Source organism: Delphinus delphis, chromosome X, assembly GCF_949987515.2.
Source record: "Delphinus delphis chromosome X, mDelDel1.2, whole genome shotgun sequence".
In the NCBI taxonomy this organism is placed as follows: Eukaryota; Metazoa; Chordata; class Mammalia; order Artiodactyla; family Delphinidae; genus Delphinus; species Delphinus delphis.
This window is the reverse complement of record NC_082704.1, coordinates 15,690,796-15,715,473: the sequence shown is the minus strand read 5'-3', so window position 1 is coordinate 15,715,473 and position 24,678 is coordinate 15,690,796. Positions and strand designations below refer to the sequence as shown.

Sequence of the window (24,678 nt, the reverse complement as noted above, 5' to 3'; positions counted from 1 at the left end):
AACAGCCAGAGGAAATATGCAAAGAAAAGGGCATGGCCGTGTTCTAATACACTGTTATTTACAAAAGCAGGTGGAGAGCCACATTTGGCCCCAGGTCTGTCCTTTTGGGACCCCTGCTCAAACAGTGTCACTTGCACTGACAAACAGCTGATTTGCTTTGTCCTCAAGATAGTTTTCTCCTGCAGTTCTAAAGGCTAGTTCTGAAGGTCTGATTGATGTGTTATAAATTTACTTTAGGATTTTTGAGGTCTTGATCTAATTCCTTTGATGTTTAAAACTGTCAACTCACTTCACTTTGGCCATTTGAGAGATTAGGATTGCCTTATTCCACAATCCCATGGGGTTATATTTGGAGTCAGCATAGCTGTGTCTTGTTAGACTCTTTAGAAAACACCTGGGCTTTGTTTATTTGCTTGGTTTAATCCCTAGTGAAGACAAGAGAGCAGTACTCCTCAGCACAGGGCAAGAAAGCTGGGAGTTGCATATCACCAGCCTGGACTACAATGTTGGTCTCTTCTGTGTCTCAGGCATGGGGAGAATGCAGTTGTCTAAAGCCTGTCCTGTGATGTTTTATGGCTCTTTTGGGCTACCTCAGTAGACCCTTTGCTCAGCTTCTGTGTCCAGAAGGATAGGGCAGGTTTTCAACATTTTCCCCACTTCAGTAAGTACTCTCCAAGAGTAGCCTCCTGGAGGGTAAAGGGAAATAATCTTTATTTCCTAAATATTTCAAGTTCTTGACCTCTACATTCCTGTTCACAGTTCCTCCCAAGGGGAAGCCATGGGACCCTTTTGCAGTCAGGACCTTTGACCACCCGATTATTGCTCAATGAACAGTTGATGGGCAGAATTTTTAAAGTATGAATAGCTTGCAGGCTGAGTATAGTTAAACCCCCCAAATTTTGTAGCTTTCTTCCCTCTAATCCTATGAACTGACATCTACATTCTCTTTTCAAAAGGGCAAGAACAAATCATCCCCATCCATAGTCCTAACCATAAGTTTGTTTGGAAAGATATGTACATTGAATACAATTAGAGCATATTGTCTTCATAACTTTAAAAGCCAATACTTTAATGCTCACCTTTAACGTCTATCCTAGACAGAGGGGATAGATTAAAAAATAAAAGTGCTATTTTTCTTTTCAACATGTGCTTAGATGTGCGAGTATCTCCTTTAATAATTTTTAAATTAAAACACTCACATATTTCATTTGCATAGCATAATGGACTGAATGTTCGTCTCCACCAAATTCATATGTTGAAACTCTAATCCCAGTGTGATGGTATGTGGAGGTGTGGTCTTTGGGAGGTGATTAGGTCATGAGGGCAGAGCCCTCATGAATGGGATTAGTGCCCTTATAAGAAAAAGCCAGAGAGTTAGCTAGCTACTTTCTGTGATATGAGGACACAGCAAGAAGACAGACTTCTGCAACTGAGAAGAGGGCCCTCATCAGAACCCGACCATACTGGCCACCTGAGCTCAGACTTTCAGCCTCCAGAACTGTAGGAAATAAGTTTCTGTTGTTGATAAGCCACCCAGTTTATGGTATTTTGTTATAGCAGCCCAAGCTGACTAAAATGCACACTCAACTTTGTCTTTCATTGACAACTTTGTTTTATTCAAAGGAGGACACGCTGCGGACTCCCAGAAGGAAGCACCCAAAATTAAGGCCATTTGGGTGCGCTAGATTAGAATGGCTCATCTCATTTCCATACCTGGTGGCTGAGAGGACAAAAAGAAACTCCTTGAGAAAAGAAAATTCTCTCTGTGATGTCATAATGTCTAGTGGCTGCAAACCTTGAAATCATGAAATTACTCAGAGCCTGTAATTTAAAGTTTATTTCATATCTATTGTTAAATTACACAAAAATCAGTGAATGGTTTGTAAAGCTACACCACTGGAAAGATGTTTACAGTCAAAATCATGGGATTTACATGATGGTGACCAAAATGTATATTTATAACGGCCCCTATATACAATAAATCAGTATAGACAGAGAAAATGCACTTAATCTCTGCAAACCATGCACACCACAGCAATAACACAAAATATTTTTTTCTGTAACAAGCTTTCCCACTGGCTCGGGCTTCAACCTGCTTTCCAGCAGTACCTATCAGTTTTAAGAGCAAACAATATCAATCAAAACAAAACAAAATTGAAATACCACAGTGATCTACAGAATCATTAGTTTAAAAACACAAAGTACACAAAATAGTTTCACTCTAAAACAGTTTGACTTCAAGATGTTTTGGATTTTGAAAATTTTTTTCCTTTCAGTTTTCCAGTTCTCAGATTCCCAGGACTGCGATACTGTCGGACAAAACAAAATTTAGATCTACTGATACAAGTGCAGAGTCAAGAACATTTATTTTTTTAACCAAGTACTCAGCTTCTTGTCCAGCTTGTGGCCTTATTATTACAGATGAAACTAGATCATGCAAATGAGCAGATTGTACAAGATGTGACTTTATGGTCACACTTCTAAGCATGTCCCTCGTGAAAACATAAATGCCACTTCCAGTTGCCTTTTTGATTGACAGCCAGGGGCTTAGCATAAGTCCTTATGAAAGGATAGCAAAACCCGTAAAATGGAAACTGCCCAGAATCAGGATGCCTGCTTGCACGGTGGGTTACACCCTTCCTTGTGCCCTGCGCAATTCGCAGTTGATACCCTAAAAGTATTTCTGCACAGACCTCCAATACCAAATCACTTTCTTCAATCCATATGCTTCTGATGTTTAACCTCAATGCAGAACACTCCTGCCTTTTGTTTTCTCAAAACAAAACCTGGTACACGGTTCACCCAAAGTATGGAGGTAAAGCTTTTGGTGTTACTGAATAATGCTGACTATCCTAGTGCTTCTTCTAGCCTTGTTTTTTCTCTTGTAATTGTCTATACTCTGTCAACATGAAAAAGAACTAATGGGCTAGAAAATAGCCAGCCCAACTGGAAACATTACAATAAAAATGCACAAAAAGTAAATAACAATTCATTCACATTCAGGTTTAATTCTATCTGATCAAGAATAATAACTTGAGCAATATTTTAAGACACATTATCCTGTTCAAGAGTTTCTTGATAAGGACCTCACTACACAAACATTGATAAGACAATTCTACAGAAAGAAAGTCCCGACTTTAATCCAGGATTATATTATCACAATGAATTCAGCAACACACCATTTAGATGATGAAGAAAGATTCTAAAACGGGTTAGTTTGGAATGAGCACAACTCGGAGAAGCTTTAAAATGAATGAGAAGCAGTGCCAAAAAGAGTCCAGAATTGTTGAAATTACAGTGCCCAGAAATCATCTGGAAATTAGATCTTTGCATTGGTACTCCATTTGGAAAAGGTGTTTTATTTAATATGAGATACACCCTGTTTAAAACCTTTAAATAGTAGAAGGCAGAAAAAGTTTAAAATTTTAAACATCTCTGAAATAACAAGATATGAGTCCCGTTCTACTCGAAAGCCAATATTTTTACATAAAACTACCCATGTTTGGGAGAGAAGTTTTTCATTTTCTACAGTTTGGTAAACTCTACCATCAGTTCTTATTCTTTTAAAATAGATTCCTTGTTAAAATCAGAAGAAAATGAACAGTTTCGTGTTTAATTTTAGTTTCTTTTGTGTTATATTCATGCTTACCCCTGGAAAAAAATGTTTGCTTCCAAGACTGGGTTTCAACAGTGTATCATGAATAATGTAAAGTCCATTTCTTAGCTATAAGTTAAACGGCCATATTTTATGTTTTCATTTTGTCTCTATGACTAATTTAAGAACTTCTGAAAATATCTAAACAGCAATTTCTGATGAGTCTGGTTTGCCTTTTGGATTTTATAAATTCCCCATGAACAAAAAAGAAAAAAAAGACAATTTAATTACATATTGAAATTTGTTTTACCCACGCACAGTAGAACACTGAATTGAAAGGCAACTGTAAAGGCAACATCTTAACTTTTGTAACTTCCAAACTTAAGGAAGCAGGACGTGTTTGGACACTCTCATGTTTGAAGACTTGCCCTATTTTGACTGGCGCTTTGGGAGAAGTGTGCAAAAGCCTTTGGGAGCCATTTAGCGCCATTTCTCTACACTGCCTATGTAGTCATGGGTGCCATTGCTGGTGTTGCCATCGCTCTGCTCTTGGCCAGGGCTCTGCTTCTGGCTTTCCCAATTCTCCTTCGGGCTCGGATTCTGACCCGAGCTCTGAGTCAGATTCTGAATCAGATTCGGAATCAGATTCTGAGTCACATTCTGACTGGCATTTAGGTTTGGGGTCTGACTCGGATTCTGACTCGGATTCTGGCTCTGGCCCTGACTCTGGCTCTGGAAATGGGTCTGAAGGAACCTTCCCTTCAGAAATTTGCGTTGTTCCTGACGCTTCCGCCTAGCTTCCTGATGCTCTTTCTGCCTCATAAACTGATACCTTTGCAAAAAGAGATCCTTTGCATAGCTGTACAATTCCATATCCAGAAAATTCAGTCCCTCAATACGCTTTTGGATTTCCTCATTGATCTCTACGCTAGAGGCCCTAGTGGTGTTATATTGGGTAAACGGCGAAATAAAGTTCATGTTGAAGGTTTTCTCAAACAGATACTGGGTCTTCCGCTGAAACTCGGTGAGGCCGAAGAACGCCATGTGCTTCAGATTCGATTTGGCGCTTTCCAGGAGGACCTTGTTCCTCTGCTTTTCGGGCATGACCGACAGGTTGTAGCAGCCGACGAGGGTCAGGTCAGAAAGCATGCGCACCTGGCGGTTGTTGGCTAGGTTATAGGGACAGTCCATGAACTCTTTCAGGGGGCAGCCAGACCAGTCGTCTCCAGTGTAGCAGCTGGGCAGCTCTTCGGAGGTTGGGGGCCTTCCATCGCAGACATGTAGGGACGCTTTCCATGTCGCCCCTCTCTGGACATGCCTCCACTCACTCAGGTACCGGGACACTGGGTCACGGAGGATGGTGATGTAGTGGAAGTTCCTGTGGACAAAGCACAAAGGCCAACGGTCAGGGATTCGGGTGACGTAAGTGGAGGCCGGGAGGTGCATGGCATATGTGATGTTCACTGGTCAGGAAGGAAGGCAAAAGGGAAACGATGGCGATCTGGTGGCAGTTGTCCTGTGAACTGTGCTATCGTCCCCTCTCTGAGTCCCACTAGCCAGTCCAGAGAGCTCATTTTTCACCCAATTCGCTGGTACTGCAGCTAAAGCACTACACCCACGGAAACTCCCCTCCCCTCCCCTCCTTTCCCTGCTTTTCTCTCTCTCCAACCAATGACAAAGTCCTCCCAATGACCTCATTTATTTCATACTCCCCACCCCCAAACCCCCATTAACTGATCGTGAGACGGAGACTCAGTGGAAACACGTGATTTCACTGAAGTGATACGAAGTTGACAAGTGAGTTCAAGTTCTAATCTTTCTTACTAAATACACAAAAGCATTTTTCTAATATCTAGCCTAATCGGGATATCTTATTAAAGAACAAAACTTCATTGAAAGAGTGTGTGATATGATGCTTTTGATTCTGGCTGTTGTCATAACATCATGGCTCCTACGTGATGGCAGTGGAATGTGGAGATACGCAGCGCAGCCGGGGGGCCTCCAGAAATGGACATTGTGGTTAGTCACTGACTGAAATAGATATGGTAGCTGCCAATGGCATATATATAAGCTACTACCTTGGTTTCAGCCTTTGCTCACGTGCTAATATTCCCAGCAGAGGCAAGTTAACTCTATCAGCTCCAAAATGCCCCTTTTCTTTACCCACAGAAAGGACACCCTGATGTCAGCATGTGTGGAGGCTTTGCTGTGTGGCTGTCTTCAATTTAAAGCTGCAAACTGATCAAGTTCTTTGCTCAAATAGCAGACTAGGAAACATTGAAACCACACACCCACACACACCCATACATAGCAGGTGCACGCACACACGTGCACACCCCCCCCACACACACACCCCAGAAGCATCCCAGCTTATAATGTGATCAGGGAAAAGCAACTCAGCAGTTGTGCTTTCATAATAAATGAGCTTCCACTCACGTTCAGTGGATAAAGGACGAGGTCGTGGATGAGCCGGCCTATCGTGGAAGGAAGACAACAATAAACGCTGAATATTAACATTTAGTTTCTGAAAAGAAACCTGGGGAATGGCTTGCAGCTTCTCTGAAGTTTATTCATTCCCATCTGAGGGATGGTGGTTCTCTGAGTCTGGTGGCTGATATCCTCTGAGCAGACTCTCCTCCTAAGTCTTGGGCTTTGAGCAACGAAGGCACCTTGGGATCTATATCCCGTGTGCCTGTTCCGTGCATGGTGTTTCCTCTGCCTGGCGTGACCTTCCTTCTTTAACTGAAAAATTCTAGGCATCCTTCGAGTTCCAGTCCAAGTACTATCTCTCCTCTGAGCAAATGTATCCCACCCCTTGCTGCCAGCCATCACCTCTTCCTCAGTGTCACTTCCACACTTGAACCTTTGTGAAAACACTTTTGATACTGAATTGCAATCAGTTGTTTGTATTTCTGCTTAAACTAGGTTTTCCAGGGCAGGGGCTTTAGGCATTCTTCTCCAACTCTCATCTCGTCCATTTCAGCTTTGTACCAGGCACAAAGCAGAATCTTCATAACTCCTTTAATTACTTCTTTAATGAACTATCTCGGGAAGAGAGGGGAAGAGTTTGGAACTGGGAAGGCCATGCCTCATTATATTAAAAACTCTGGAGAATCTAAGTGTCTGGCAAAAATTATAGAAAATTTTAAAAATCACCTTCTATGATTTTCTGGCAGAAACAAGCATGGGGCACAGGAGAAGCATTGGGGAGTGAGGCCGGAGAGGGGGCCAAGACGACCTTCACCTCTTCTCACTGCTTTTCCTGGGACCTGACTTTGCTGGTGCCACTCAAATTCATCTCTGTAGAGACCCACTGCTAACGAGTAGCAGCTTTTGTTCCCCAGTAGCCTCCTTGACCAACAAAGGTGACTGCTGTTCCCATGGGCTCTGCCCTTCCACTCCTAGCTTTGGTATTCATTCATTCATTCCTTCAGTACGGATTTATCAAGCCTTTATGCTAGGCCTGAGGCCATAGCTTTGTGGCAATTAGTCTGCTTATTTGGAAAAAAAAAAGACATTTATGAAGTGCAGTGACACATTTGGATTAGTCTTTCAACCAGCTTTTCCAGGCATGCATCATAAATGGGTGTTTTAAACCCCCATGATGGAGTCACCTTCATGCTCAGCTGACAGTCCTCTGCTTTACTGGTTTAAGCCTACAGTGACATCTTCTGGTAAATTCTAGAGTGCACCCCTGTGCAAGCCTGCGGCTCTCCTACCTAAAATCTCTCCCTTGTCCTTCAGAGTAGACAGATCGCAACCAGCAGGGTTAGTGTCTGGACCAAAGCACCATCCCCATGTGGAGAGAGAGAGAGGCAGCACAGGAAGGCAGAGGCAGACATTCACAGACGCTCTCATGTTATGGATGCGCGACTCCTCCCAGATGAAGGTCTCCTAGTGCCGTTATGAGAGGAGAGCCGTCCAAGGTGCGCAGCCTCGGTCTCCACACTGTAGGGATTATCACAGCAGCAGAGAAATTAGAGGCGTCTACACGCGTGCACGCACACGTGCTAGTGATGAGAGCTGCCCTCCACTCAGATGCCAATAGCTCTGGAGAGTCAGTGATTGCCAGCAGCCCCCTTCTTCCAGGGAAGATAGGCACGGGGTGCCAGACTGCCTCAACTGGAAACACTTGATGCTGCTTGGAAAAAGATCCCCTGGATGAAAAGGAAGATCCGCTGAAGGGTGGGTCTCCAAGACTGTCCAGTGGCCTCCCAAATGGCATAGTGTGTTGGAGGTGGGAAGGCAGGTGAGAATAACCCCTGGAAGGTTTTGTTGGGCAAAGGATCGAGGATGCTCATTATTCTGAGTGAAGAGCTGTCAGGGAAATGTCAGAGAAGCCGTCTCCCCACCCAGAGCAACTGAGGATATGAAAGCCCAAGCCAATGGCGCAGTGAGTGGAGAGGCAAATAGGCACAGAAACATGGGTGGCACTCTTCCAGGGCTCAGTTCTGTTCAAGCACCTGTGTGCCTGGCACTGAGAGAGGTCCTGGGGATGCCTAGAGGGCTAAGACTCGGGGCCCCTAGCGGAGCATTCCATTCTAATGTGCTATTAATGACCGGAGCAGGGACAAGGCACAAAGAAAGCACCTTGCAGTGATTCTCAGCCTAGTCTAATGGCAGAGGAAGAGTTTCTGGAGCTTTATTTTGAAAAACAAGGAAGAATTAGATGAGGCAAAAAGAGCAGAATGGAGTATGAGGCAGAAAGGTCAGCATGAGCAAAGGCACAGAGGCATAAACTAGCCTGCTGTGTGTGGAGGAAGGGCACAGGAAACATCTTACTGGGAATTACGGGCCAGTGACCGGAATGGAGGATGGAGAGGTAGTTACGGACCGGGTCGTGGAAGGCCTCAGATGCCACATTAAAGAAGTTAGATTTCTGGGAATTCCCTGGTGGTCCGGTGGTTAGGACTCCACGCTTTCACTGCCGAGGGCCTGGGTTCAATCCCTGGTCAGGGAACTAAGATCCCGCAAGCCACGTGGCATGGCCAAAAAGGAAAAAGAAAAGAATTAGACTTCTGAAGGCAACAGGGAGGCCTTTTTAAAGGGTTTTAGGCAAGGGAGTAACATGATGAGGTCTGCGTTTTAGAAAGATCACTGTATATGGTGTGTGGAATTGGGGAAATGAGTTGAGGTTACTATAGAAAACAAGACAGAAGAAGAGGGAGCAGACTAGAGAGATTTAGGAGGTCAAAGTAACAAGACTTAGTGACAAAATGAATATAGGGGAGAGAGAGAAGGAGGGGTAAGGAGGCCTCCCAGTCTCTGGCTGAATGGACAGATAGAGCCTCAGACAGTGATCTGGGCTTCAGACGTGGAGTTGTCAGCAAAACGTGGTAGTTTCAGACCTTGAGGACTTACTTAGGATCGGTTTTTAATTCCACAAGTGTGGCTTCAGGTATTTGAAGACAGCATTCCAGTACCCCGAGGTTTCTTTTCTTCATGCTAAATATGGTTTTCAACTGTTCTCTCCACTGCTTCAGGTCCCCTCACTATCCTTTTGTTTGCCTCTGAATATACTCCACTTTATTGGAACATGCCCTCTAGGCACAGTCTGACAAGGAACAAGTAGGGACAGTCTATCTCCCCCCTCATTCTTGACACCATTTCTCTTCACGTGGCCTCATCAGCCTTTCTGGCAGACGTGCCACAGCACTGACACGCTGTCAACGACCTTCTTGCATTCTTTTACACACAGGCCATTTGGAAACCCAATCTCCTTTGTCCAGAACTGATGCAGTTTGTTTGTGGCCCTGTTTAACTTCTTCTTGGTAGAGGAAGTCTAAGCCTGTCAAAACGCATCTGGATTCTGATCATATCGCCCAATATCTTCACCATATCTTCTTCTTTTCTTCTGGCAATGCCTGGATCCAGGCATTGATTAAAACAGAACAAGATGCAGGTGAGAGCAGATCTTTGGTAGCTGCTGGAAATCTCCCTTCGAGTTGACATAAACCCGAAGGGTGCTGCTGAATGGTCTGATTTAATTTTAAACGAGTGAGCCAAGCTCAGCCACAGAAAAATCACACTCAGCCTGTTTCAGTTAGTATGTTTCAGTTAGTATGTTTCAGTTAGTAGTGATTGGACAGGAATATCTTGTGACCAACCATGTCATTTCATTAAGATGACCAGGTGTCACATCTTTACAGTCATGACTCCCCCTCAGTTACCCGAGTTGACCCCCTCAGTTACCCAAGTCGATTTAAAGACCATTGTTTGGTGCCTTTGTATGCCCATGGTTTCTCGACAGGCAGGACACCGTGAAAGGTTTGCCACCCTCTACAAGTCTAGGCCAACTTTTATGTGTCATTGGTAAGCAATTGTGGAAAAACAGCAAAGAAGAAAGAGCTGTCCAAGCAAGAAACCTGGAGGCCGTCTTTGACTTCTCTATCTCACTTACCTCCAACGTCTGAATTTTCCCTGAGTCCTGCTGATTCTAGTTCTTAAGAGCTCACAAATCCATCCTTTTACCACTGCCTGGAGTTAGGCACTCATCACGTCTCTACTCAATCACTGCATCAGCGTCCTGGCCACCTCCTTGTCTCCAGCCTCACATCCATTCCACACCCCCATATGGCACGCATCTGACCTACCACTCCCTAGTTAAGACCTCTTAATGGCTCCCTATCAATTATGACATGAAGTTCAAGCTCTTCCACATGCCAGACACAGCCTTGTGGGACCTGGCAACAACATTTCTTTCTCTCCAGCCTTATCTCTACACAAGTCTTTCTCAACCATGTGTAATTTTGCATCGCCCCCTCCACTTCCCTTCCCTGACTCTAGGACCTTTGGAAATATCTGGAGACATTTTGGTTGTCACAACTGGGGGTCAGGTGCTACTGGCATCTAGTGGGTTGAGTCTAGGGATGCTGCTAAACAGCCTACAATGCAGACTATTGACTAATTATCAGTAGTGCCAAGGTTGAGAAACCCTGCTCTATACGCTACCTTCCAAGTATGCAAATGTAATCTTAATATTCCAAATTGGTCCCAGGCAAAGATCCTACAGGCCCTTTTCCTTTGTATATGGAGTGCCTACTCTTTGGAAGGGCTTCGATCTGTCCTTTGTACGTTACCTGGAAACCTCCAAGACTCAACTCTCCAAAGACTGCCTCTTCCACTTTCCTTGACCTTCCTGGGCAGAGTTAACTGCGCTGGTATTCCTCTGTTCCAGCTGTGCTGGTATTCTCCTATTGTGGCATTTATCACCATGGGCTGTGATAGTCTAGTGATTTGTCTGCTTCACCTATTGGACTATGAGCTCTGGAAGGGTAGGGAGTGAGTAGCATTTATCAACATGAGCTCCTCGGGGCCTGGCACAATGTTTGACATAAAATAAGTGATTAATAAAAGATTGTTGAATGAATGGCTGTAGCAGAAGCAGCAGAGCGTACCATGAGCTAATGGGAAAATGCCTATCATTTTCTTTGATAAGGAAAAACCACTAGATGTCAGTATTAAATAACAGATATACCATTTTACACCTGTGCCGGAACATTTTAAGGCGCTTTAGCTATGAAGGAGATCTAGTTATATTTAGCAGTTGTCCCTGGCTTTCTGTGTAGTAGCCCAATGTTAAAGAAGGCTGGGAAGTTTAAGGATATTAAGAGTAAGTAAATGGATAAAAACAAGAACCATACAGTTTTCATTTTCGTTGAAAGAGATTATTCTGAAATAAGTACCTGAGTTCTAAGTCACAGAATTCGAGACTTGGCAGAGCAAGAAGAAACCTTTGAGATGGCAAATCATCTAAATCAAAGTCTTCACTTTACAGGTGAAGAAATCAAGGCCCTGAGAGGCAAAGATTTGCCCACAAGTCACAAATTGCAAGTAGCTCTTGGGAATCAACCTAACTGCAAGGAATATTCCTGGGCTGAAGGCCTGTATTTTTAGTAGCTCCTGTCTTTGTGTCGGTTAATTACCTAGGATGGCACAATAAACCGTGCCTGGAAGAGCCCACTGACCCTCAAGAAGGGGAAGCATCTGACTGCAGAGAGCAGGCATTTCCTTACACCAACTGCATAGCCAGGAGCTGAGAGCCTTCGTGCCTGGCACTTACACATTAACTCCCAACAATACTGTGAATCAGATATTATTATTCCCATTTTGAGGATGAAGAAGCTGAGACTAACAGATATGATTTGACCCAGTGTCACAAGTTAAAGTAGGGATGCTCAGACACGAACCAGTTTCTCTTTGACTCTAGAACCTGGATTCTTCCCATCCTACTGCTGGGACACAAACCTAGGACTTCTGCTCCTATGAACAAGCTAAGGAAGTGGTTCTCAAATTGTGGCCCCAGAATCAAGCAGCAGCATCAGCATCACTTCATAAATTGTTAGAAATTCACATTCTTGGGTCTACCCAGTGAAGCAGAAACTCAGGGGCTGGAGCCTAGCGATCTGTTTTAACAAGCCCTCTGGGAAATTCTGATGGACGTGTGCTCGAGTATGAGAACCACTGTCCTAGGCATGTGGCTTCAGATATCAAAAGTCCCTCAGAGATCCCAGGAGTGCCCAGAGTGTGGACAAGTGACCCCAAGAGGAAAGAGCATGACAAAACAAGTCTAAGGATGCCCATTGCTGTCCAGGGAAAGCCCAGGGAACTTGGCCTGAGCAAAGTTATGAGGATTATGCTCAAACATTTACTTTCCTTTAAGGCCACTGGTTCACAAAAGGCCACAATAAGGTTTTTCCTGCACCATTCAAAGTGGAAATAAATATTAAAGCCATTTTTTTATGGAAGAAGACCAGCAAAACTGTACAAGTTAAGGTCATAGGAGTGATCAATAAAAAGTTAATTTAAGAAAGGAAACAAATTCTTAGCCCAAATCAATAGGACTGAACATTTTGGTATACCTGTAGCTTAGTTTTGTGTTTTATTTTTAAAGTTCAGCCTTTGCACATCTTATTCTTGGAGTAATGATGAGTGGTACAGAAATAAGAACTGTGGTTGGTGGTCCTAAGTAGACTTGGGAGGGGGGCTGTACATGACGTTGGGTCATTAATGCCGAAGGTCTGGTCTCCTTCCTTGGTTAGTGATGTCTAAACCAACTGCACGGGTCCTCCCATTGCATGTAAACAACTCGGTCAAAGCAAGGAGGATGGCTTGCAGATCAAACAACATTAATATATGAACACAGATGAAACGAAAGTATAGTTAAATGATTCAAAGGCAAATATGCCTCTGATGCGATTGGATTCCCCAAGCCCTGGGGTTACCATTTTAACTGCTTTCCTTGTGCGACTCATATACCAGCAGTCCCCAAAGAGGAGTCCCATAAATGCTGTGATCAGCAGTGGCAGCAGCCTCATAAAAGAAGCGTGGAACTTGGGACTTCCCTGGTGGCGCAGTGGTTAAGAATCCGCCTGCCAATGCAGGGGACAAGGGTTCGAGCCCTGGTCCGAAGATCCCACACGCCGCAGAGCAACCAAGCCCGTGCGCCACAACTACTGAGCCCGTGTGCCACAACTACTGAAGCCCGTGCACCTAGAGCCCATGCTCCTCCACAAAAGAAGCCACCGCAACGAGAAGCCCGCGCACCGCAATGAAGAGTAGCCCCCGCTCGCCACAGCTAGAGAAAGCCCGCACGCAGCAACGAAGACCCAACGCAGCCAAAACAAATCAATTAATTAATTTTAAAAAGAACAGTGAATTCTCATGGCCTTTAAAAAACTTTTTTTAAAAAGAAGTGTGGGACTTGAAGAGGGGACAACTTTGAAGTGGGTGGATGCTCATTTAGATGTGTTGTCTTTGGTACATTTGTCAAAACAGTCCTGTGGCTTAGTAGTCATGTTCGGTCTAGTGAGAAGAGTGAGCCCTTACAGTCACGTAAAGTGCATTACTTACGATCACTTGATTGTCTTCACAACACTAGGAAGACCTAAATGATCTGGATGCTGAATTTCTCTCTTTTTCTCCTTCAAGCTGATGCTCACAACTAGGCCAGGCTCTCCCGGGCAACCCAGGAGAGGTGGGGAAAAGGACCAATCCTTGGGAGCCCACTGATCTATAAGACAACCACGACTTTCACTGGCTCTTTGAATGGGTTGACTTAGAGTCCTTAGTGGTACACAGGCATTCCAGGAAAAGCATCTACTGGACATAAAACCAACTCGGAAAAGGCTGAAGTTCTCACACCCCCCAAATAAGCCATCCAGTTCTCCTTGCAGGGAGTTTTCTGCTATTCTTCACACCTCACCCAAGGGAGCAGTTCTGTGTATGTAAAATAACACCTTAATCAATGCCTTAATTAATTGTTTTTCCCCCCCTCTGGTTAACTGAAGGTTAGCCTGTGTGTATTGTGAGGGAACATTCAACGAAGCACAAATGGGATTTCCTTAAACAGAAGGATGTTTTTCTATGCCATTCTTCTTTTCTTTCTTTTACAAGGCAGGAGAATGATGGTTTCTTATTTGGTGAAAGGGAAGAAAAGAAGATTTCTTATGTCTGTAAATTCAAACCCAACGTGGAACTCTTCACACAATAAGTCCTGGTGATATTTACTTCTTTTTAAAGGAAATCTAGCTCTCCTCCTTCCCAAAGCCCGGTAGGCTCCAAAGTACATAAATCTAAGGACTTTTGCAAACAGTGAGAAAGCTGAGATTTTTAACAAGATGTGAAATTCCAAGCTTTATGACCCATAAGTTACCAGACTTCACCCAGAGTCCATGCAACTGCTTGGCAGCATGAAAAGTTTTGCAGCTTACACTGCCCCCTGAAATGTTCTGCATTCTAAAATTACTCTGTGAGTCTCGGATCATTAATACTCAGTGTGGTTCTGAGGTGGAAAGAACTTTTAGAGAAAAACCCTTTCAGTGTGAAGGGGTATGATCTATCTATGTCCCATGGAGACCAGTTCTGCCACTGATTAACAGACTCAGGCTTCCTGCCTTCTCCCTCCCCACATGGTATTTCTCAGCTTCCTGAGTGTTTCCATGTGGCATCCCCCTGGCAAACTGTCATCCCCTGACGGTTGGCATCTGGGGCAGCCAGGGAGAGGGGTTGGTTTTCTTCCTTCCTCCAAAAGAGCGGGCAGAGGTGAAAAGGGGTAAACTTCACCCCCCAGGGGACAGGAGGAAGTCGGGACAAATGTCTAAATGCCTCCCCTGGGACCACCATGGCTGATGCCTTGCTATTTGGATAAGCGACCTTGGTATCTCTTGTCGTGGGTGTCAGTGAAGATAAAATGGGTGATATATATAAAGTTCTTGGAACCGAGCTTGGAAGCCAGCACCGCACAAATGTTAGTTACTATTGTTGTCATTGTTATAACTGTTGTTGCTGTACAGATTAGGGTATTCAGCTAAAAGATGTTATCCAGTCCTCCTAAAATCACAAAGCTGGCTAATGACTGTCTGTCAGGTCCGTGTGACTCCTGAGCCCAGACTCCTGCCCTCCGCCCTGGCTGATGGTGCCCTATTTGGTCTTTGGCCAGGTGTATCTGAGCCTGCAGCTGGCGTGCTCTCTCTGGGTTGTACATCCCCACTTGCACCTGGGCACTGAGCACAGCCTAAGGAGCTACAGGCCAAGGGCACAACTGGCCTGGCCAGAGCAGGAAGTTTCAGGAGGAGGGCGGTTGGATGTGCCAGGATGTGAGAGGAGGGGCTGGGTCCGTGGTTTCTGCGAGCCCCTCAGAGCGATGGGACGTGAGCACGGCAGAGCTGGGGGCCCCCACTACCCATCGCACAGATGAGGAAACCAGAGAGCTGGCTCCCCTGCCATCTCCAGATTGTGAGGAATCTGGAGCCCCTCGGGATCCTTGCTTTAGGGACTTCCCCAAAGACAGGGACTCAAGTAACAGGCCTTTTGCGATGGTAGGCCATCAACAAATAGCATTTAAGGTCATTCTGAGCCGGCACCTCGGGTGTGCTTTGGAGAAATCGTTAGAGGAGAACTGGTGGGGATAAATGCCTGCTCTCAGCATCGTGCTATTTTCCAGAACAGCACAAGGGAAAAGCTTCCCCCTCGATGAAGGCTGCCCTTCTCGTGTCCTGGGTTGGTGTTAATGAGCTCTAATATTGTTGTAAGGTGCTGAGAGAGACGAAGCGCAAACCCTGGCTTTTGTGGGGAAAACAGACCTCGTTTACCATTTAAACTGTGAAGACCGGGAGCCATTCAGAATTTCCAGGGCTGGCAGGGTCGTGCCTCCTTTCCCCTGGGAGAGCTTTTTTTTCTCTGCAGGTATTCAGGCTGCAAGAGTCACAATTACTGGATAACGCGGCTGTGCTGCATGTGTGTGGAAATGAGCATCATACACAGCACCAGGCATAGCCTGGTTTCCTCACAGTGATAACGCTGGAAACGGAAAACGCACTCACTAATTCCCCATCTGACCTCCCTACCTCAAACAAGGATCCCATGTCACGCTGGAGTGAGTGCAGGAAGGGGCACCAAAGACAGAAAGATTGTGCTGGAGCAGAAAGAATGATTTTGAGTAGATAAGAGACTGGATAACCGTGTTTCCCCTCTAAGGCAAAAGAGGACCTTCTCTGGAAGCAGTGGTGCCCTTCTCAGCCGCTGCCCAGTCACAGGCTGCTTCTCCAGTTTACAACTGAGTATCGCACTGGAATGACCCGAGTCCTGGGGAAAAGATATTTTTGTACCTGTCCAAAATGCGCCAGAGTGGGAAAACTTACAGTGTGTGAAAACAGACAGCAACAGATGTTGTGAAATAGAAGTCCTGGTTCCATTTTGGTTGGTGAAAGCACAGACATCCCACAATTTTTGACAGAGTAGAAACTCTATTTATTTATTTAGGCCTCGCCACACGGCTTGCGGGATCTTAGTTCCCCGACCAGGGATTGAACCCGGTCCACGGCAGTGAATGCGCGGAGTCCTAACCACTGGACCGCCAAGGAATTCCCTAGCAACTCTTTTGAGGTGGCACTTTCCAAGCAGCATCTTGGGCCAGGTGGAGCCCTATTTTTCTGAGAAGGGGTGGGGCCATCTTCTAGTCACAGTGGGGAGCTGCTCTCCAGATGGGGGAGAACCAGGTTCTGTGTGCATAAACCGGCCCACCTGGTGTAAGTGAACCCCTCGTGATGGGCACTGATGGCGGCACCCACAGGTGAAGGCCACAGACCCATATTTCGCACAGAATAGCAGGGCCGGCAAGCCCCTCGGAGGTCATTTGGTCCAATCATTTTACAAACGAGAACAGCAGAGCCCAGAGATAAAAGATAGGGGCTTGCCTGGGGTCACATGAACCGTCTGTGGCAGAGCCGTGATCCGAAACCAAGTCACTGACTCCTTCCTCAAGTTTCAAAGATCACGCTCAAGGTGACGGACAAACAGGAACCAGCTTCAGGAAAAGGCAGCCCCTCTGTTTGGTTAGAAGCTCACTTATTCTCCACTGCAAGATTTGAAAGCCATAAAGAAGGACTAGAAGTCAATGCTCATATGGTAGTTCTATTTGTAGCTTTTTAAGGAACCTCCATACTGTTCTCCATAGTGGCTGTACCAATTCACATTCCCACCAGCAGTGCAAGAGTGTTCCCTTTTCTCCACACCCTCTCCAGCATTTATTGTTTCTAGATTTTTTGATGATGGCCAGAGAGCTAGTGGTAAGCCGCATAGCACAGGGAGATCAGCTCGGTGCTCTGTGACCGCCTGGAGGGGTGGGATAGGGAGGGTGGGAGGGAGGGAGACGCAAGAGGGAAGAGATATGGGAACATATGTATATGTATAACTGATTCACTTTGTTATAAAGCAGAAACTAACACACCATTGTAAAGCAATTATACTCCAATAAAGATGTAAAAAAAAAGTCAATGCTCAGACAGAGATGTCTGACTCTGATTTTCTAATCGAAGGCAAATGCTTGAGGGTGCAACACCCTCGGAATCTTCCATTAATCATTGACTCTGAAGACATGTCAGTGGGGAGTCAGATTCATTTACATGCTGCAGGAACCACCGACAGAGCTTTCTCCCGGGGCTTGGCTTTTCTCCCTGGAATCAAGGTTAATTCTCAGACATAGTGACCCACAGGAAGTTGGATTGAAGGCCCCAGATGATTACTCTAAATGACATCCCCCTTCCCACAATGGTTTTTTAGAAAGGTCATCTGAAAAAAAATCCACTGATATCCTGGGACAAGGAAGGAAGGAGGGGAGGAGAGAGGAGGGCAGGGAAGGAAGGAAAAAGGGAAGGCTGGTCAACAACAATCAGAAGTTTCATGTGAAATGATGGATGACTCACTGCTCTTATATCTTTCGTTCCTCACACAGGACAAAATATAGAACTACCATTTTACAGATGAAGTTTGAAATTCAAACGAAGGAAGTGACTTGCCCAAGGATACACAACTCATCAGCAATAGGTCTAGGACCGTAACCCAAGTCCCCTAACTACCAATTCTCTGTTTTCCCTACCATTCTCTGTTGTACATTAAGCCCCCAATGGCTGTCTGAACAGTCTATTTCTCTTGTTTTGTCTTTCCAACCGGGCTGTACATTCCTTAAAGGTCAAGACTACTTGGGGGAATTCCGTGGTGGTCCAGTGGTTAGAACTTGGCGCTTTCACTGCTGTGGCAGGGGTTCAATCCCTGGTCAGGGAACTAAGATCCCACAAGCCAAGCGGTGTGGGGGAAAAAAAAAAAGATGGTAATCAAATAGTATGTACAGCATTATTTTAAAACAAAAAAGACTCCTTGGCATGTCTCCCATCTCAGCACTGGGCCTAGCACCTTATGGGAATGCAGACTGGTGGGCCAGTTAATGGAACATTTACCATCAAGCCTTGGAATTGGCCAGGATATTCTTTTTTGTCTTCTTCCACCTCTCTGTGCATCAGCTCCTCCTCTCAGATTATTCACCACTAAACAGAGCTCAAGGGCATTATTCCCCAAGCCACACAGGCCTCTTACTCCCAACATTACCCTGCCTCTGGCTTGCTGCCACTCCTCCGGCCCCAGCGTTGGCATTCCCTAGCCAGGAGAGACTGTTGCACATGCAATACCACCTGAAAGGGTGAAGAAGGCCCCTTCCCCTCAAACACTTCCTCACTGAGGCCCCAAATCTCACCCTTAGTTAGAATTTCGTTTGTCCTTCATGATGGCTAGAAGCTGTTGTCCTCCAGTCTTCACCATCCCTGTCTTACACCTCCCCTTTCCTCTTGCCTTTTCCTGCTGGACTCTCTCAGCTTAGGCTGTTCAGAACATTAGATATGGAAGGAAAGTTCTTAGAAAAACTCCATTCATCAAAGTGTCATGTACTTGGCATCACCAGAAGGATTTCCATTCTAGAGAGGCATCCCCTGAGAGGCAGTGCTGCACCCTCTTCACTTAGGAGAGAATTTCACAGCCTGCAGGTGACTGGTTACTGCACGCCGGTGAAAGTCTGCTTCAATAGTCTCAGTCAGGATGCCTGATCCTTTATGCTCAAAGAAAGCACAGGAATTTAAAATGAGGCCATTTGGTGATGGTTTTGATCAGACTGCTTTCCCTTTCCAGAATCATGAATCAGTCATGAACACACTAAGGTTTGATTTCCCTAGGGCTATTTTTGAAGTCCTCTTGTTTCCCTGCCCCACCTCTTTCCCATTTAACATTCAGGAGTCAAGATGTTACAAGAAATGTGTGAGGGGAGAACACAGCAACCTTCACCTTCTGTGTGGTAAGAAAATGTGTTGACAGTTGAAATATGGGCAGGTACATTTTGGAGAGGCCGGTGTTGCCGCATTTCAGTGTACCAAGCATAGTTCAGGTGACAAGTGAGTCACCTTTGAGGTTCTTAAATAATTTGAAATATTTCTATTTCTCAGGTCATTTTCAAGGATTAAAGAGCTATTATTCCAAACATTTTTGAAGGCATAACACTCTCTTTGTCCTCTTCTTCTGAAAAGTTCTCTATCGCAAAGATTTTTTTTTAACAAAGCACATTTTCTTTCTCTCTCATTAGATCTTTACAACATGCCTGTGAAATAGACAGGTCCAGTCCATTTCATAGATGCAGGTATTAGTGCACAGACAGGTGAAAGGTCACACAGCTAGTAAGGAATCAAGTTACCTATGTCTGAAACCCACGTCTAGACATCCAGACTCGTCTCGCTACTTCATGCCACTGTGCTCATTTATTTGACAATGAAAGGAATTTCGCGTGAAGCGGTGCAGAGCTTTCTGCAACACCCTAATAGGACATGCAACCAGGGCCAGCCTCGTTGGGTGGCAGAATTTTCAGGGGTGCTGGGAAGCAGAGCTCCCCCTCTCACAGTTGGCCGGGAAACCACAATGTAAGGTTTATTCCGTTCCTTTAAGGATCTGCCTCCTGTGTCGGGGGTGGGGAACAGGCGATAGGGGGTAGTGGGTCATAAGCCACTAAGACTTATCAGTCATTTAGATGTCAGAGGGTCTAAATGACCTCTAAGATATCCCTCCTGTAAGTTTAATCATCAGATCTCACGTTGGGGAGGGGGAAAGGTGGTGTGCAGGACATGTAAAGAGACGGGCATCAAGTTTTGAGGAAGAAACAGGAAACTAAGGAAGAAAACTGAGTACATCAAAGGCAAATGTGGCAGCCTTAGAATTTTGGGGGGCTAAGGACCCGCCAAGAGTCTCTGGTTTAAAAGTAAATGTAAAAGCAAAGATATAAAGGGTAAAGCACGAGGCTTTGCAGGGAAAATTAGCAGACTGATTTTTCATTGAATAATGCCCACGATTTATCACTAAGTTACTGGTCCAGACGTATCTTCCATCCTATCCCTGCTCCCCTGCACATGGAATCCCACACGCTCAGCCAACCAAACTCTCCCTCCTTGTGCCTCAAGCCTCCTCACGCCTCTGCTTCTGCTGGTCCCCCAGGCACACTGCCTGCTCCTCTCTACCTCTCTCCAAACAGGTCTTCTCCAGCATTCCTTCCTCCTGATGGCCATAGTTGAAGCAGCCACACCTTCCTTGGAGTCTGTAGAAAGGGTTATCTTGACTTCTCTCCGGGAACTCTGTTCATCTGACTTTGCGATGTTGGTGTTCATGTCCAAGTCCCCTTTTCCCTCCAAGGCCACGGGCATAGTGGAAAGAGGGTAGGACTGGGTCTTCTTTATATCTCTTCTCCTCTCTCCCCATGGACGTAGCTGACCCCGAGTCTTGGGAAGCAGTCAGCCACTGATAAATACTTTGTACTTAAGAGCTCTGTCTCTGGGGTTAGAAAGTTCTGGAAGCAAGCCCCAGCTATGGAACCTTGGGCAAATTACTTAACCTCTCGGTCTTCGTTTCCTCAGCTCTAGGCACCAATCTCACGGTGTTGTGCTTCTTCAATGAGATAACCCATGTAAAGTGCTTAGCACGATGCAGGTCGCCTGGTACGTGTTCCACAATTATTTGCTATTAATATTATTTTTCTCTTAGTGAAATGCGAAGTCCTCTCAGGGTCCCTTTATCAATCACCCAAAAGAGACATCATCCCAGAAGCAAAGGGAATCGTGTCAGGAGGGTTTGTTCAATGCCCTGACTCACACTCTAATTACAGCAATATTTACCTCATCAAAATGCAGGGAAGGACAGGAACTGGTTTCAACCTGAATCCAATATTTCTGGGGCCCGCACGCTGAATGCTGCCGAAGTCTCCACTCCCTGAGCAGCGGTTTGTAGAGATGGAATAGCGGCAGTTTTTCATTTTCCAGAGTCCACTCACCCTTCCAAGAATCTCAATGCCTCATTGATTCATAATACAGTGCATAAAGATTTCATTTTTCCTGTCCACAGTGATACATTATGGAAGCAATCTGTTTTGCCACTGAAAAGTTTGCTTAGTAGAAAAATTTGGAGTTTTGACATTCAGGAAATTACAGTCATCTGTAAAACACGATTGATATGCCAAGGCTAACATTTTCATTGCACTCGCAGAGCCAGAATAACTATGATAAAATATGTGTTACCCCACACACGTTTCAGGATCTTTTAAGGAAACATTAGTTAGCTCTGAGAGCCCCTCCGAAGGCTCCTGGACTGCAATGGCTGTGCCAGTTAGCTGTTCGCCATTCACAAGGGTACCTCCATTGACCAAACCAAAACTCGGGTCCTCAGAGAAAGCAACGGCCTAACACGTCTTCCGACTTGGCCTTGGGCTGGAGACTGGAACTACATATTCTCATGCCACCAGGTTAAAGACATGAAAGAAGATCGAGGAAAAGAAGTTAAAAATATTCCGCCCCCATCGTGGAATTGTTAGCCAGCCACAAAAGGCCCAGGTTTACATTAGTTAGAACTAGAAGTCGAAGGCTTACAAAAGAAAAAATTAGACTGTTCTATATCTGCTCTCTATATTTTTACACCCAAGCATTTATTTGTCTCTTTCTGGGTACCATTTTCAGTGTTAAATGGCATCAGAAACTCGAGTCTCTGGAGTTATCCACCTGTTCGACTTTTGACTTCGGAATGATAAATGCACTTTAGCTGAGGAGTGGGGATGATCTTTATGGCCACGTTGATGCAGCTGTCCGTTCAGGTTGGGCTAGGTTACGGGCAGCTTTTACTTGGTCCTTATCCATTGAGACCCGTGGGAAGTACACATGCAAATGGTCTGGTTCTGGGGGTAAAGGGACAGGTGCCACTGCCCTTGACATTGGAAACAGCTTCGCATGATTCCCTATCTAACCACAGGCCAACTTCTTTAGGTACTGAGAAAAGCCTTCTGCACAAAACATACAAGTATGCGTCATGGACCAAGCAGTCTTTAAAGACCTCAGAGAAGTCCTGCATGCACTCATACTCAGTTACAGCAAGTGTACACAGACCCTTTACTAAGCGTGAGTCTGAGTGATTAACATGGAGTAATTCATTTACTTATTCTCACCATCTATGTGGCAGGTGATAGTACTATCATCCTCTTTTTATGGATGAAGAAACTGAGGCACAGAAAGGTTGAGCAACTCCTTCAAAATCGCACAGTCATAAGAGGTGGAGCTGGCATTCAAGACTCCAACAGGGTGGCTGTGGAGCTCACGCTCTTGACCTCTATGCTGTATTGCCTTGCTTAAACGTTTTTGGGGAAAAGCCCTCTCTTGTCCTCCTGAAGCTCTTGGATACTCCCACCCCTTTTTTTACATTGACAAAGCATTCTCCTCCTGCCCCATGTTAAGCTTCTTGCAGCTAACAACTTAGCTTCATTCATTTCCCAACAGTGGTTGCACAGATGCTAGAGAGGCAAAGCTAAAGCCAAAGGGGGTGGGGCGGAGGACAGATGGATGCCAGACACACAGTTAGGCAAAGAACATGCCGACCTAGGAGCATTTGGACCCACCAGCAGGGGGATCCGAGGAAAAGTGATTTCTCAAAAGGGTGGGGAGGATCCACTTGCCCCCCACTGGGCTTAAGCTTTGGGGGGATACCCATATTCGGGGTTTCTGGATCCCATTGCTCCCCTCTGGTCCTTATTTAAACTGATTCGGCAACTAAATGAGGGAGACTGAGAGAAAGGAGAATGAAAAGGACTCATCAGAAGACTAGAATGAAGGGAAGTAGAGGTTAGAGGAGTGGAATAGATGGAGAGGAAGAAAGCAGGGTCGAGGGGTTGGTAAAGAAAGGAAAGGATGAAGGGAGAACAGAGAAAAGAGCAGAGAGGGAGGAGAAAGTGGAACACAAAGGAAGTGGCATGAGGTGGGGTGTGGAGGTGTCTAAGAGACAGGGAGAGACTGAAGGGAAAGGCAAGTGGAGGTGCTCTCCCTCCTGCCTTCCTGTGATCCAAAGCCTGTCCACACGGGCTCTCATCTTCTTTACTAGCCGTCCTTGAGCCCTTGGGTGCCAGCGCAAGGCTCTTCCCTTGCACCGGGCTCCATCTAGATGACCTTGCTCTTTCCCTTCTCTGAGCAACAAGAGCAGTTAGAGTCAGTCCTTGACTCTTTTCCCTGTATTTTTACACATGCTATTTTTTAAATTTATTTTATTCAAGTAGAGTTGATTTACAATGTTGTGATAATTTCTGCTGTACAGCAAACTGATTCAGTTATACATATATATACATTTTTTCATATTCTTTTCCATTATGGTTTACCACAGGATATTGAATATAGTTCCCTGTGCTGTACAGTAGGACGTTGTTGTTTATCCATCCTATATATAATTGTTTGCATCTGCTAACCCCAACTCCCAATTCACATGCTATTCTTTTGTTTTTCCGTCTGTAACTAGGCTATATACTCTTCAGGGGTTGGGATCAACTCTTACAGCATTATTTCTGACCCCAAATCTGTCTCCAACCATTACAGGAAATTCTTTGAGCATTAGGGTGACTGACATATTTAGTCTCTTATAATCATTAGTTCATATTTATTAGCACGTACTTTATTAGAAAGGAAATAAATATCTTTGCAGGTATGGGACACGAGACAGAGAGTTTTTCTTGGAAGGAAAGGCACTGTTTGGAGATTGCAGGTGCTGGGGGAAGGGACCAAAAGCACACCCAAGGGAAGAATGGTTCTAGGTGCCCCACATAATTCACTCACTTAACAATTCCCCCAGAGTTTATCTATTGTATAAAGCGAGAGATCCCTGATATATTCATGTCCTTACATAATCCTTCTTCTCTATTTATATGATACACATGACTCAAACTTTAAGAAATAGTTCTTAAATACTCCTAGGCACGAGTAAGAAAGCTAGGGCTTGGGAACTAGCAGCCTCGGGTCTCTTCAGTGAGGCAAGGGACTGTCATCCCAGGGGACCGTTTCCAGCGATGACTCTCACGACCCCTGCGGGTTGTTGAGAGTGGGAAGGGTTTGGCAGACCCGCTAAAGACAGGCACCCAGAGTGCCCTGGTCCCACTCAATAATGAAGGTGGGCTTTCCTTCTCAGTCCCTCTTGCTTCAGACCTACACCGACTAGGCCCGTATCTCTTTCAGTACAGCCAGTCTTCAAGACTTCAAGAAAGCAAGGCTTTTTCAGGGCTCTGGAGGTGCAAGCCGGGGGCAATTCCAACACAGCTCTCCCTGCCTGTCCTTTCTTTCTTTTCTTTTTTCTTTCCTCTCTTTCTTCCTTTCTTTCTTATCGAAGTATAGTTGATTTACAGTATTGTGTTACTTTCAAGTATACAGCAAAGTGATTCATATATATATATATATATGTATGTGTATATATATGTATATATA

At 45.1% G+C, this 24,678-nt stretch overlaps 1 protein-coding gene across 2 annotated transcripts in view; it reads right to left on the bottom strand.

Annotated features, from left to right (window-relative positions):
- Positions 1 to 1,834: 1,834 nt before the first annotated feature.
- The window catches only part of HS6ST2 (heparan sulfate 6-O-sulfotransferase 2), a 291,184-nt gene continuing 268,340 nt past the window's right edge, over positions 1,835 to 24,678 (bottom strand). For both annotated transcript variants that reach the window (XM_060003066.1, XM_060003067.1), the window contains one exon: positions 1,835 to 4,973. In XM_060003066.1, coding sequence (XP_059859049.1) covers positions 4,076 to 4,973 — 898 coding nt within the window. In that variant the 3' untranslated portion in view covers positions 1,835 to 4,075. The remainder of the gene's footprint in view (positions 4,974 to 24,678) is intronic.